At 35.8% G+C, this 15,590-nt stretch overlaps 1 protein-coding gene across 1 annotated transcript in view; it reads right to left on the bottom strand.

Moving 5' to 3' along the window:
- Positions 1-14,256, bottom strand: part of LONRF1 (LON peptidase N-terminal domain and ring finger 1) — a 28,833-nt gene extending 14,577 nt beyond the window's left edge. Inside the window, exons 1-4 of the mRNA XM_081812889.1 lie at positions 14,149-14,256; positions 10,859-11,041; positions 9,762-9,884; positions 56-205 (exon numbers count right to left, since the gene is read on the bottom strand). Coding sequence (XP_081669015.1) covers positions 56-205; positions 9,762-9,884; positions 10,859-11,041; positions 14,149-14,256 — 564 coding nt within the window. The remainder of the gene's footprint in view (positions 1-55; positions 206-9,761; positions 9,885-10,858; positions 11,042-14,148) is intronic.
- Between the last annotated feature and the right edge of the window lie 1,334 nt (positions 14,257-15,590).

Genomic DNA, 15,590 nt, shown 5'->3' with positions numbered 1-15,590 from the left:
AATGTGTAAAGAAACAGATGCACTAAACCCATGAAAATCTTTTCTCACCCCTTACCTGCTCTGGACTAAGCTCACTGGCAGAGTGAGACTCTTCCGTTACTGAAGGAAAACCAAAATGTTTGTTTTTACTACATGGCAAAGAGCTCCAGGAAGAGTCCTTCAGGCCTTCTTTTAAGTTCTCAGGTGATAATAAATCACATAAAATCTGTAAGAGAAATATTATAAAAGTAATGGAAAATATAAATATTTGGTTATTGATAATTTAATATAAAGTTATCTAATATTTACGAAATTTTAGAAAATTCATAGCATTGTTTTTAATGAGAAGAGGAAGAAGACATTAAGTAATAAGCAGAACTGCCAAATCATCCCAAAAGTCTTGTAATACCAAGGTGTGCCTTAAATGGGGGTCAGATCACCTCAAAGAACTAATTCAAAAGGCAGGCATCGGAGCAGCTAGATGACTAGCCCAAGAAGGTACCCAAGATAAAAACTGACCTTTTAATGAAGGACTGTAAAAAGAAGAGCTCTTAAGAAAAGTAGAAAATATTTACCTCTGAACTTTAGTGAGTCCTATCCTGTCAAAATGGTTCACAGTTCCCCCCCACTGCCACAAAGTATACTCTAAGTCTGGACTTAGAGTGTTTAAGTGAACTAAAGAACTTGTCTAACTACAAAACTCTTAAAATTCCACCTGTTTATACTGAATTTAGCTTCTCACTGAACAAGGAACCTGCATGGGCAGCTACCACTGCCCAGCTCTGGGATGGGAGCATCGTATGGCAGCTGTCCCATATAGCAGGGATTAACTTGGAAGGCAGCTACTGTATTACAATTTCTGGGTGCTTCTATCAGGAATACACCTACACATCTAAACTCTCAAAAAAAAACCCCACAAAAAACCAATAACAACAACAACAACAAAAAAAAACAGTAGGTTAAGTTAGGGGAAGAACCTGGCTAGAAGGAAATGAGACGGACTCAAATGGTTTTGATTGTCAAAAAGCTGTATTAAATGAACAGCAGAGCATTTCTTAAAGTCTAAATTCAGAAGTTTGGTTTTTCAGTTGTACTATCTCTCAAACTCACAAAAACGAGATTACTCGTGAATCATTACAATGTAAATAAAAAAGAGATATATTCAATGTAAATAAAAGTGCGTATCTGGTAGGAGCTCAAGCAACACCCCCTTTAATGAACATTTTAAAATTTGTGTGTTTTTACATTTCTCCTGGTTTAAAAAAAAGAAGTATTGAACACTCAAGTACTCTAGAACCCAGCAGATCCAGTAGGTATTTACCAAAGAGATAGGAAAACATGTCCACAAAATGACTTGTACAAGAATGTTAGTTCACAGCAGCAACTGGTAATGACCCAAATGAAAATCACTACTAATACCATAAATTGTGGTATGTTTCTACAATGGAATGCTCAGTGAACAATAAAATAAAGACTTTCTGGATGTATCTCAAAACTATTATGTTCTGCAAAAAAAAAAGCCAGATACAAGAGTACATGTTGTGGGATTTCACTTGCATGAAGTTCTAGAATAGGCAAAACTACTCTATGGTAATAAAAATCTAAACAGTAGTTGCCTCTGGGAGGGATATAGGGGATTTGCTCAAAAGGGGATGACTGACCTTTCTAGCATGATGGAAATATTCTACATCTTGACTGGGGTGCTGTTACATGGATGTATAATTTCCAAAACACTGGACTGTAAAATCCACGCATTATATGTAAAATATACCACAATTTACAAACAGCATATTGGGAGAAAAATACTTTAAAGCATCAGCTGTTTTACATTCACCTAACCTTATTAAAGGTCAATTTTTAAATATTTACAGAAATGTAAGGATATTTAGTAGCACAGAAAATGCAAAATTATAAGCCCTTAAAAAGTCTGCCGTGTCCCCAGGGAGATACCACTAAGAAATATAAAACAGAATACACACAATAGTGAACAATTTTTTGTTAAATCAATGGGCTAGGATGTATATGCAAACAAATCTCATGGAGGATATACTGATGTTAGCTGTATTGATGAGGCACTGGGGATGAGAAAATTTTCAAAGTTCTCATACTTCAAAGTGCACAAGAATCTCCCTGGGTGCTTGTAAAACTAGGCCAAATTCCAGAGATTCTAATTCCAACAGTCTGTGGTGAAGTCTAGGAATCTTTACACTTACCAAGCACCCAAGGTGATTCTGACAAAAAGCCACAATATAAAAAACACTATAAAGGTGATAAATAACAGTCATGTTTTTTGGATATTGAGGACAGCATCATGATGGCACTGCAATTATATCAAGGTAGATTTTCCAAAAAATTTTTTCAAAGACTCTAGTCTTTCCAGATGTTCTGCGAATATGTTTGACAAAAGCTGAATACTACTCTCATGTTAGCATAGCAAAACCTCTGAGAACTTCTGAAGAAACCTGTTTAACTTGGTTTAATCCAATGTTCCCCAAATGTCTCATTTAGACAGAGAACTCCTCCCTTTTTTCTTTAACACCTACTAACACACTACAAAACAAACTCTGGAAAGTGATATATGGATTACTGAGAAAATTAAGGCAGAACAACTTGGGGCAATACTATGACCAACCATGAAAATAAGCAAAACTTAGACTGGAACTTAAAAGCAAAATGCAGGCCAATAAAAATTCCTGAGTTGGGGTCCCAAAGTGAGAACAGAAAGGGCCAGAAAACTTCCCTAACCTAGGGAAGAAAACAGAATTTCCAGGTCCAGGATGCACAGAGTTCCAAAGAAGATGAATCCAAAGAGATCCACACCAACACACATCATAATGGAAAGAGAAAAATTTCAAGACAGAATCCTAAAAGCAGCAAAAGAAAAAACTTACTATATGAAATGGAAACCCCATAGGCCATCAGATTTATCACCAGAAACTTTGCAGGCCAGAAGAAAGTGGCATGACCTATTCAAAGGGCTGAAAGGAAAAAACTTCCATCCAAGAATTCTCTACCCAGCAAGACTGTCATTCAGAACTGAAAAAAAGATTAAGAGTGTTCTAGACAAGCAAAGTCTAATGGAATACATCAGCACTACACTGGCCCTACAAGACATATTAAAGGGACTTCTCTGAACTGAGAAGTGGAACTAATTAATAAGAAGAAAATATATCAAAGTAAACATCTCAGTGGAAAACATACAGTAAAGGTAAGTAGATCAATCACTTATAAAGCAAGTATGAAAGTTAAAAGACAAAAATTGTAAAATTAACTAAAACTACAATAATTGGTTAAGAGATGCATAAAATAAAGAGATGTCCAAGGTGACATTTAAAATATAAAAGGTGAGGGGGGTAGAAAAAAATGTAAAGTTTTGGAATGTGTTCAAATTTAAGTTGTTATCAACTCAAACAGACCATTACATACAAAGGAAGTTATATGTGAACCTTATGGTGACCACAAAGCAAAAACTGACAGTAAATATGCAAAATGAGAAAATAATCTAAGCATAACACTAAAGAAAGCCATAAAACCATAAGCTAATAGAGAAAGAGAAGAAAGGAAGAGAGAGGAATGATGAAAATAGACAAAAAATAATTAACAAAATGGCAATATATGCATACCTATCAAGATTTACTCTAAATGCAAATAGACCACACTCTCCAATCAAAAGACGCAGGGTGGCTGAACAGTTAAGAAAATAAGATCCATCTATATGCTGCCTACTAGAGACTCACTTCACAAGTAAGGACACACACACTCTGAAAGTTAATGGATGGAAAAAGATGTTCCAAGCAAATGGAAATGAAAAGAAAGCTGGTATTGCTATATGCATAACAGACAAAATAGACTTTAAAACGAGGACTTCAGTAATAGAGAAGGGCATTACATAATGATAAACAAGATCCAACAAGAAAACATAATATTTATAAATATATATACACCCAACATAGGAGCACCAAGATATATAAAGCAAATAAAATGTACCTAAAGGGAAAAACTGACAGTAGTACAATAATAATGAAGGACTTTACCACTCCATTTACATCAATGGATAGATCATCCTGACAGAAAATTAACAAGGAACCATTGGACTTAAACGACACAGTAGACCAGATAGACTTAACAGATATATACAGAACACTGCACCCAAATTGCAACCAAACATTTCAAGTGCACATGGAACATTTTCCAGAATAGATTACATTAGGCCACAAAACAAGCCTCACGTTAAAGAATACTGAAATCATATCAAGCATCTTCTCCAACCACAATGGTATGAAACTAACGATTACTTACAAGGAGAAGAAAAAAAAACCCCAAAAGTAGAGATTAAACAACATGCTACTGAACAACAAATGGGCCATCAAATAAATCAAATAAGAAATTAAAAAAAAAAAATAGCTAGAGACAAATAAGAACAGAAGCACAATGTACTAAAATCTTTGGGATGCAGCAAAAGATGTTCTAAGGGGTCTACCTCAAGAAATAAAAAAAATCTCAAACAATCTAACTTTATACCTAAAGAAACTAGAAAAAAGAAAAAACAAAGCCCAACGTCCTAGAAGAAAGGAAATAATAAAGATCACAGCAGAAATAAATGAAATACAGACAAAAAGAGGGAAGATCAAAGAACTAAGAGCTGGGTCATTGAACACATTAATAAAACTGACAAATGTCAAGACTAAAAAGAAAAACAAGGGCTCTTGCATTAGAGAGAAATAGAAAATTTGGACAGACCAATTCCTAGCAATGAATTGAATCAGTAATTAAAAACCTCCCAACAAACGAAAGTCCAGGAGCAGATGGCTTCATAGAGGAATTCTAACCAAACATTTAACTAAGAGTTAATATCTATTCTCAACTATTCCAAAAAACCGAAAGGAAGGACAGATTCCAAATTCATTCTATGAAGTCAGCATTATCCTGACACCAAAACCAGATGAAGACAATACAAAAAAAGAAAATTATAGGCCAGTATCTCTGATGAACACAGATGCAAAAATGCTCAACAAAATACTAGCAAACAGGATCCAACAGCATGTTAAAAAAATCATTCATCATGACCAAATGGGATTGATTTCTTGGATGCAAGGGTGGTTCAGTACTTACAAATCAATCAATGTGATATATCAATAGGAGAAAGGATAAAAACCATATGATCATTTCAATAGAGGCAGAAAAAGCATTTGACAAGGTAGAGCATCTATTCATGATAAAACCTCTTAAAGTAGGTTTAGAAGGAACATACCTCAACATAATAAAGGCCATATATGAAAAACCCATAGGCAACATCATACTCAGTCGTGAAAAACTGAGAGCTTTCCACCTAAGATCAGGAACAAGACAAGAATGTCTACTCTCACTACTTTTATGCAACTTAGTCCTGGAAGTCCTAGCCAAAAGCATCCAAATTGGTAAGGAGGAATTAAAATTCATTATTTGCAGGACTTAATACTCTGTATAGAAAACCACAGACTCCACCAAAAAACTACTAGAACTGATAAATGAATTCAATAAAGTTGCAAGATACAAAACCAATGTGTAGCAATCTGTTGTACTTCTATACACTAATAATGAAGCAGCAGAAGGAAATTAGGAAAACAATCCCATTTACAACTGCAACAAAAACAATAAGGTACCAGGAATAAACCTGACCAAAGAGGTGAAAGACCTGTATTGTGAAAACTATAAAACTATGAAACTAAAGATGACACAAAGAAATGGAAAGACATTCCATGCTCATTGACTGGCAGAACGAACGTTAAAATGTCTGTACTATCCAAAACAATCTACAGACTTAATGCAATCCCTATCAAGATACTAACACCATTTTTCACAGAACTGGAAACAATCCTAAAATCTGCATGGAACCACAAAAGACCCCAAACAGCCAAAGCAATTTTGAAAAAGAAAAGCAAAGCTAGAGGCATTACAATCCCAGACTTCCAAGTATATTACAATGTTGTAGTAATCAAAACAGTATAGTACTGGTACAAAAACAGACACATAGATTAATGGAGCATAATAGAAAACCCAGAAAGAAATTCATGATTATATGGTCAATCAATCTTCAACAAAGCAGGAAAGAATATCCAATAGGAAAGTCTCTTCAACAAATGGTACTGGGAAAACTAGTCAGCTACGTGCAAAAGAATGAAACTGGACCACTTCCCCCCCACCCTTTCTTACACCATACATAAAATTAAATTCCAAAATGGATGAAAAACCTAAGTGTGAGACCTAAAACTGTAAAAATCCTAAAAGACAGCACTGGCAATGATGTCTTTGACACTGGTCATAGCAACATTTTTCTAGGTAGGTCTCCTGAGGCAAGGGAAACAAAAGCAAAAATAAACTATTAGGACTACATCAAAATAAGAACCTTCTGCACAGTGAAAGAAACCACCAACAAAACAAAAGACATCCTGCTGAATGGGAGAAGATATTTGCAAATAATACACCAACAAGAGGTTAATATCCAAAATATATAAAGAACTTATACAACTCACCACCCCCCAAAAATAATCCAAATAAAATGGGCACAGCACATATATAGACCTTTCTCCAAAGAAGACATAGAGATGGCCAACAGATTCATGAAAAGGTGCTCAACATCACTAATCATCAGGGAAATGCAAATCAAAACCACAATGAGATATCACCTCACACCTGTCAAATGGCTAAAATCAAAAACATAAGAAATAAAAGGTGTTGACCAGGATGTGAAGAAAAAGAAACACTTATGCACTATGGGAGGAATGCAAACTGGTGCAGCCACTGTGAAAAACTTTGTGGAGTTCCCTCAAAAAACTAAAAAGAGAAATACCATATGATCCAGTAATTCCACTACTGGGTATTTACCCAAAGAAAACAAAAAAACACTAATTCGAAAAGATATATGCACGCTATGTTTATTGCAGCAATATTCACAATAGCCAAACTATGGAAGCAACAGACGAATGGATAAAGAAGAGGTGTATATACACAATGGAATATTACTCGACCATAAAAAAGAATGAAATCTTGCCATTTGCAACAACATGGACGGATCTAGAGGATATAATGCTAAATGAAGTAAGTCAGTCACAGAAAGATAAATACCATACGATTTCACTCATATGTGGAATTTAAAGAACAAAACAAATGAACAAAGAAAAAAAGAAACAAAAACAGACTCTTAAATATAGAGAATGGATTACTGCCAGAGGGGAAGTGGGTGGGAGGATGGGTGAAATAGATGAAGGGATTAAGAATACATGTAAAATGGTAAGCACTGAGTAATGTATAGAACTGTTGAATCACTACTATAGTGTACATGTGAAACTAATATAACACTGTATGTCAATTATACTAAAAAAAAGGTAAAAAAAAAAAACAAAAAACCCCTGTCAAATAAAAAAAAAAGAGAGCTCTGATAAAATCAGAAATGAAATGTTATGACTGACACCACCAAAATATAAAGGATTATAAGACACTACTACAATTATACCAACAAACTGGACAACCTACAAGAAATAAATTCATAGAAACATACAGTCCTCTAAGACTGAATCATGAAGAAACAGAAAACCTGAATAGATCAATTACTAGTGAGAAGACTGAATCAGTAATCAAAAACCTCCCAACAAACGGAAGTCCAGGAGCAGATGGCTTACTGGTGAATTCTATTAAACATTCAAAGATTTAATACCTATCCTTCTCAACTCTTCCAAAAAATTGAAGAAGGAACACTCCCCAAATCATTTTGAGGCCAGCAAGCCGACAAGAAACCACAGAAAAAAGAAAATTACAGGCCATTATCAGTGACTAACATTAATGCAAAAATCCTCAACAAATTATTAGAAAACCAAATTTAAAAATATAGCAAAAGTTCACACATGATGATCAAATGGGATTTATTCCAGGGATGCTCACAGAGTGGAGGAACTACTATTGTTAAAATGTCCATACTCCCCAAAGCAATCTACAGATTCAATGTAATCCCTATCAAAACCCCAATGGTATTTTTCCATAGAACTAGACCAAATAATTCTAAAATTGTAGAAAATCACAAAAGATCCCAAATACCCAAAGCAATCTTGAGAAAGGAGAACAATGCTGATTTCAAACTACAGAACAAAGCTATAGTAATCAAAACAGTATGATAATGGCATAAAAATGCACACATGCATCAATGAACCAGAATTGTAAACCCAGAATTAAACCTACACATACATAGACAATGAATTTACAACAAAGGAGCCAAGAACATACAATGGAGAAATAAGTCTCTTCAATAAATGGTGCTGGGAAAGCTGGATAGCCACATGCAAAAAAATGAAACTAGACCAGTATCTTTCACCATACACAGAAATGAACTCAAATGGATTAAAGACTTGAATATAAGACCTGAAACCATAAAATTCCTAGAAGAAAACATAGGTGGTAAGCTCCTAAATATGGGTTTTAGCAGTATTTTTGTGAATCTGACTCCAAAGCAAGGAAAAGAGCAATAATAAACAAATGGGATTGCATCAAACTAAAAAGCTTCTGCACAGCAAAAGAAATCATCACCAAAACAAAAAGGCAACCTATTGAACGGGAGATTTTTGCAAATCATGTACCTGGTAAGGGATTAATATCCAAGATATATAAAGAACTCCTACAACAACAAAAAAACCTAGTTAAAAAATGGGTAGAGGATCTGAATAGACATTTTTTCCAAAGAAGACATACTGATGGCCAACAGTAACATAACAGGATGCTCAACATCACTAATCAGGGAAATACAAATCTAAAACACAATGAGGTATCATCTCACAATGGTTAGAACGGCTATTATCAAAAAGACAAGAAATAACAAGGCTTGGAGAGGATGTGGAGAAAAGTGGACCCTGTACTGTTCTTGGTAAAGCCACTATGGAAAACGGTATGGAGATTCCTCAACAAATTAAGAATAGAGCTATATTGTGCAGCTATTCCACTTCTGGGTATTTTTCTTCAGAATGCAAATACACTGATTTCTTGAAAAGATGTGTGCATTTCTATGTTCAGTGCAGCATTATTTACAATAGCTGAGAAATGGAAACAACCTAAATGTCCATCTATGGTTGAATGAATAAAGATATGGTATACATACACAATGGACTACCACTTAGCCCAGGAAAAAAAAAGTTATCTTGCTATTTGTGACAACATGAATGGACCAGGAAGGTATTATGCTAAGTCAAATAAATCAGATGGAAAAAGATAAACATGGTATGATTTCATTCATACGTGGAATCTAAAACAAAAACAAAAAAGAAATGAACAAACAAAACAAAAACTCACAGAACAGATTGGTGGTTAGCAAAGAGGAAGGGGGTTGGGTGAAACGGGGGAAGAGAGCACCTGTATGGTGACGGATGGCAAATAGCCTTTTAGTGGTGATCTCTTATAATGTTATAAGTGGAAACTTATATAATGTTATATACCAGTTTTGCTTTAATTAAAAAAAAAATTTCTGAGCAGGAATATCATGGTAACAATTAAGGATGATTAGTTTGGCTCCAAACAAACTAGTAGGAAACACCTAAATTTAAGCAAAAATAACACATTTAAATATCTGCAAATGAAATCTTTTGCTTTCAGTAAAAACTCTATACGCTAAGTATATGACCCCAAAAACCCACTTGTCAAATTGCTACTAAATTTGACTCACTGGACTCCTTATGTTCTTACCCCAAGTTTCTAATTAGCATTTTTAAAAAGACCTGTGTCTTAGACCTGCCTTCAACTATTACAATTGGTAAACCGATTACCTTTTCTACTTCTAGCTTTGCAGGCGCAAAATCCTCATCAAGGGCTAAGCACTGAAGAAACAGCTGTAAGGCATCACCTAAAAAACCAGCATCCTGGAGTACTTTTCCTTTCCTGAAGTAGACCTTCAATGAAAGCACAAATATACAACTTTTACTGATAGAATTATTTTTGAAAAATCAGTATCAAGAAAAAAAATGGTTTGCTTAGAAATGTGCATTTTGAAACTCTGAATGACTCTGAGAAGGCTAAGGCATTTCAAAGGTATATTTACACACTTCCCTGGAGAAGCACTTATGGAAAAATGACTCAAAACCTTATTTCTAATTATATCACTTCAGTATTAAATCCAGAGTCTTTCATTTTTAACAGTTTTAAAATTGTCCATACAGATCATTTTCCGTCTTATTCTTAATATACATTTGCCTTGTACTAACCAGTCAAGTCAGCATGGGATTTTGTATCATTTTTCATATTATTTATAATTTTTAGAGCATCCTTACTATATTGTCCTCAAAGGCATGGTTTCAAATGGGGAAAAAGTCATGCAAAATAGTAACTTCGAGCTTAAAGAACATATATGGGACATGAACTGATTTGCCTTGGCAATTTGATAAAAAATTAGTAAACTGATTACATATATTTGCCTCAAGTCTTTTTTAAAAGCACATGGGCAAGGCAATCTCCCTTGTCCCCATTTACTGTATTAAATCACTGCCTCATCTAGTCCTCATTTTCCAGCTTCTGAAGGACCTCCTCTCTTTCCATCAGTATACCTCCTCCATCAATTTTCAGTTTGGATCCAGTGGGACTAGTTGTATCTCTCTGAGGAAATTTTGCATACTCAAGTCTCTTATTTTTTTTTTTTCTCTCTGTGCCTTAAATTCAGATTGTTCTTTAGTTAGGAAACAAAGGCTTCTTATGATTTAAAAATTGTTAGATAGCCATCCACTCAAAATACTAACCCTAGATTTCTAGAACTCTATATATTTTAAAGAGTCAAGAAATCTATTTTGTTAAAACTTATAACCATAACTGAAATGCATGTCCCCTACAGGTGAAATTTTTAAATGTAGGTAATGTAAAACAGTAACTTTACCTCAGGCCAATTTGGCAGTTGAAAGAGAACCGCATTTAAATCTTCTATGGCTGCTTTAAACTCCTGGAGACCAGCATATGATTCCGCTCGGTAAATTTTTAGAGTCACATCACTGGGCTCTGAAACAAATATTTTATAAAGGTTTATTTTTAAAATATTATTGTCCAACCCACAAAATACATACTAGATTAGGAGCTGACTTTGTGATTCCAGCTAATAACCACCAAAGTAGAGTATAGGGGCAACCCACTTACATGTTGAATTTTATCTAGAAGTTTTATCGTAAGACTATATGTGGATAATTTTAGCACAGGAAATGATGGTTTTTAAGTACTGGACATATTTTGTAATATGAATAATCACCTCTAAGAAAACAAGTGTTTTCTTAAAATAGGGAGGGCATTCTATACAGATTTGAAAAGCAGGTCTTAGATGTTTAGAAGATTTGCTTCTTTATGGTAAATCTTAATTTTTTGCATACCTTAATTTCTAAATCCTCACTTATGAACAACCATACATGCAACTAGTGCACACTGAATTTCCACACTAACAAAGACTGACCAAGGCTCAAACTTAGGAGGGTATACAAGGGTCCTGATTCTGGAGGAAATGGGTTGACAATTTAAGAGGTCAAAATTTTAATTCCTGCCATTAGCACAAATGGTATTGGATCATCCCCAAACAGATTTAATTTCGAATGTTTCTGAGAAAAAGTTTTGTTGATAATTTGACTACCATCCTCTACATCTGCACTTGAGAAACCAAATTAGTATCCAATGGCATTCAGAATTTGTTAGCTGGTATCACCTGTAATACTACCATCAATTGTTACAGGTACGTAGATTCTAAATCTGAAGCCTAAGCCAAAAACTAATTTTCAGCACATCTACAGACAAATTAATCTGACTCTTCTTTTAAAGCTATTCATCTTTGAAGCCTTCAAAAATATATGCTTATGAAATAAAGCATTCATTGTGAAAAGGGTATAAAGACCCATAATGCCTCATTTAAAAAAAAAAACTATAATAAAACTCAATAGCTCCCCGGTTTACTACTTTTTAAATGATGGCTTTCCTACAGATAACTCTCAACAATGAGACTGGCCTTTTTCAGCTGATGCTTAAGAATTGGAACCATATTTTTCCTTCGAACTTATACCAATGAAAATGTTCAAAAGAAGAATGAAATATTTCAAGAAAATATTTCATGCTTCCTAAATAAAAAAGACATCTAGAATATTTTGTCTTTTGTTTCTTAAAGTAATATAATTGGAAACCATTATCTCTGAATAAAAACACATGGAAACTGGGCGCCTGGGTGGCTCAGTTGGTTGGGCGACTGCCTTCGGCTCAGGTCATGATCCTGGAGTCCCTGGACCGAGTTCCGCATCGGGCTCCCTGCTCGGCAGGGAGTCTGCTTCTCCCTCTGACCCTCTCTCCTCTCATGTGCTCTCTCTCATTCTCTCTCTCTCAAATAAATAAATAAAATCTTTAAAAAAAAAACAAAAACAAAAAAACACATGGAAACTGAAAGTTCAATATGATTCATCAATCAAGAATGAAGAGTCCTGACACAAAACTTGACCTGTAGGTGTTCAAAAGATTTTATTTTATCTCTGTCTTTGAGGAGCTTACAATCCAATTAGAAAATTTTATTTTATTGTGAAATTGGATCGTGTAATCTTGATTTGACGAAAACAACTGGAGTTCAGAAAATTGAGAGCAGTGCGTGCCAAAATAGGCCAAGAATGAGTAGTCAATGCAAAAGCATCAAAAAACACTGACCAATTAAGGACTGCTCACCCAGAGCTGGGGTGCTTCCAACAGCATCCTTGAGCCCCCCTGCTTTGCATCTCAGAGAGAGGGAGTTCACTGTTGCAGCAAGCAGCCCTTTCCATTCTTGGTTCCCTTACGGGCTTTTTTTCATTTCAAATTTTTTCTTTTACAGCAGGTTCCCATTGCATCACACTTGATGCCTTGCACATTCAAAACTTTTGACTATCAAACCCTTTTATCAATGCTTTCACTACTCATTAGAGGTTCTTTGGGTTAACACTGAAGCCAGTGTACGAGAACACCAATGTCACTGACAACACCCAGACAACGTATCACACTTCTCCACTCTGACCAAAGTGAAAACACACTGTTTCCCCTCTCCTCTCAACACAAAAACACTCAGGCTCTTGAGATTCCCTAAAGGCGGGCCTAAGAAGTTAGTATATATTAGAAGAGAAAAGGTACACATAAAATTACAAGAGGGCTAGATTTTAAAAGTCTTGCTCCCCAATTCTTCATAGGTAACATTTTTATTAAGAACTTCAAATGTTAATGGAAATGACTTTATAAGGGGGAAAAGAAAACCTCTTCAAGCGAGTTGAAAATTCCTAAAGCTTCTTAAGAGATTAGGGTCACCCCACCCACTTATTTTAAACCCTTAATTCTAAAAAAGAGCCAAATGCACTATTTAAGACCGTTGAATCGTCAAAGCATACAGTGTCTGCCCTCCATGGAAACTTCTGCAAAAGGCAATTGTAAACCATCCCCCTACCCCCAAAAAAACAAAACCCAAAAAACAACTATCAGCCCAAGTGTGTGAGTAACTCAAGTTTGAAGAGTCAACAAATGTTTCCAGTATGTTCTCTATGTGGCCTTGAGGACCCTGGAGTGAACAAGTCACGTCACTGAGCATGCTATCAGGCCATTACTGCGGGTACCCTAGTGCCTGGCACATTACAGACCCAATGTGTTGAAAAAGTGAAGAAATACAAAGATGTGGTTTGGGCTAATTGTACTAAAAGCATGATTTAACTCCCAGATCTTTATCTTCAGTTCTGAGCTTTTCAACCTGCCTTCAGATTCACCAAATTTATAACTGCCTGCTATAATTTCCTCAAACTCAGTACATTTCCATTACAAAAAAAAAGTCTTGGGGTGCCTGGGTGGCTCAGTAGGTTAACTGTCTGCCTTTGGCTCAGGTCATGATCCCAGGATCCTGGGATGGAGCCCCCCACTTCTCCCTCTCCCTCTGCCCCTCCCCCTGCTTGTACTCTCTCTGACAAATGAATAAAATCTTAAAAAAAAAAAAGTCTTTTTATTGTATTCTCTACTAGTAACACCCCTGACTTCCCAAATTCAATCTCCACTTCGTCAGTTTTACTTCCTATATTTCTCAAATCTGTCCCTGCTCTTTTCCAATCTTAACTGCTAACAGCCTTAGTTAAAGGGTCCAGATCCAAATTTCTAAGATTTTTTCAATATCTTGCTAACTGCTCTCCCTGCCTCCTGTCTTACCCTACCTATATCCTCACCATCCAGAAGATCAGATAGGTATTTTAGCACAACATACAAATTCCCATACACCTGGCTCCTGACCCTCTCTCCAGCCTCACTTCCTATCATTATCAACCTCCCACTTTAGGCTCCAGTAATACCTAACCTCACCCCGCCCCTCGTCTACCATTCTATTTCATGCCTCCTTCCTTTGCTCACAGAACTCCCTCCTTGTCAGAGCTCTACTTCAATACCCCACCTCCCCTTGGTCTGGGGAACTATTTCTCATCCAACAGGACTCAGCTCACCAATCTCTTCTCAAGATGCTTTCTTCTGAGACTACCCTCACTTGGCACATCATTAAGGATCAAGAGCCATAAGGATCAAGGATCTGAGGTCACACTGCCTGGGTTCAACTTCTGGCCCCTCCACTTACTTACTGTGCCTGGGGCCAAAAGGCCAAACACCTCTGTACCTGTTTCCTCAGCTACAAAATTGAGGGTGTTTCCTAAAATTTATTTTTATTTAAGAAACACCACTTATTATGATTTGCAACCTTCAGAACAATCCTATGTGGGTCTAGCACTGTCCACAGCTTCCCAGATAAGGAGGCTGAGCACAGAGAGTTTAAGTAACTTGCCCAATATCCAAAAGCTAGGAAGTGATGGATTCAAGATTCTCCCTCGGGTGGTCTGGCTCCAGAGTCCTTGCTGTTCACCTCTGCAAATAACAGTATTTACCTCACAGGATTACTCAAGAGTAATATATGCAAACAGCTCAGAACAGGGCTTGGTACATTGTAAATGTTGGCTATTATGATTGTGTTCATTCACTGGATGTGCACTGCCTTCAGTCTAAAATCTGTTTTTGAGCTCCTTCCATTATTTCCTGTCTTTGTGTCTTCAAATCCTGGCTTTGCTACATGTTTGGTGAGCAAGGAGAAATTCATTAAAATCTGTCCCCTATGCTCAATTCATGCTCCCATTTTCTCTTCTCTTAGACCCAGTAATATTGCCAGTTGTCAGACAAATAAAAACTGAGATAAAATTCTGCTTCACATTTTGAGGAAACCAGGTCTTAAGCTGCCAAGGCATTTCATGGGCTGAGGAGAGTTCTCCAGAATCCCAGTTACTCATCTTTGTTCCAATCCTAAGGTGGTTTCCTTAGTTCATCTTCAAGAAACTTTCAGATTATAAAAGTTATGTTTATGTATAAAACTTGAAAAACCTACAATATTAAGAAACATCTTTTTCCCACCATAAAGAAATAACCAGTGTTGGCATATAACCTATACATTTTTCCTACGGGTGTAGGTTACATTTTTCATTTTATAGTTTTATGAACTCTACCCTATAGACAGTTTATAAACTTCTTTTTGGTCAATGTAATTAAATCCACATGGTTTTTAATGGTTGCAAAATATCCTACCATATTCACAATCTATTTAAAAATACACTACTCAG

The sequence above is a fragment of the Leptonychotes weddellii genome, chromosome 2 (genome assembly GCF_054177405.1).
Source record: "Leptonychotes weddellii isolate Sample4059 chromosome 2, ASM5417740v2, whole genome shotgun sequence".
In the NCBI taxonomy this organism is placed as follows: Eukaryota; Metazoa; Chordata; class Mammalia; order Carnivora; family Phocidae; genus Leptonychotes; species Leptonychotes weddellii.
This window is presented reverse-complemented; position numbering and strand designations above follow the sequence as displayed.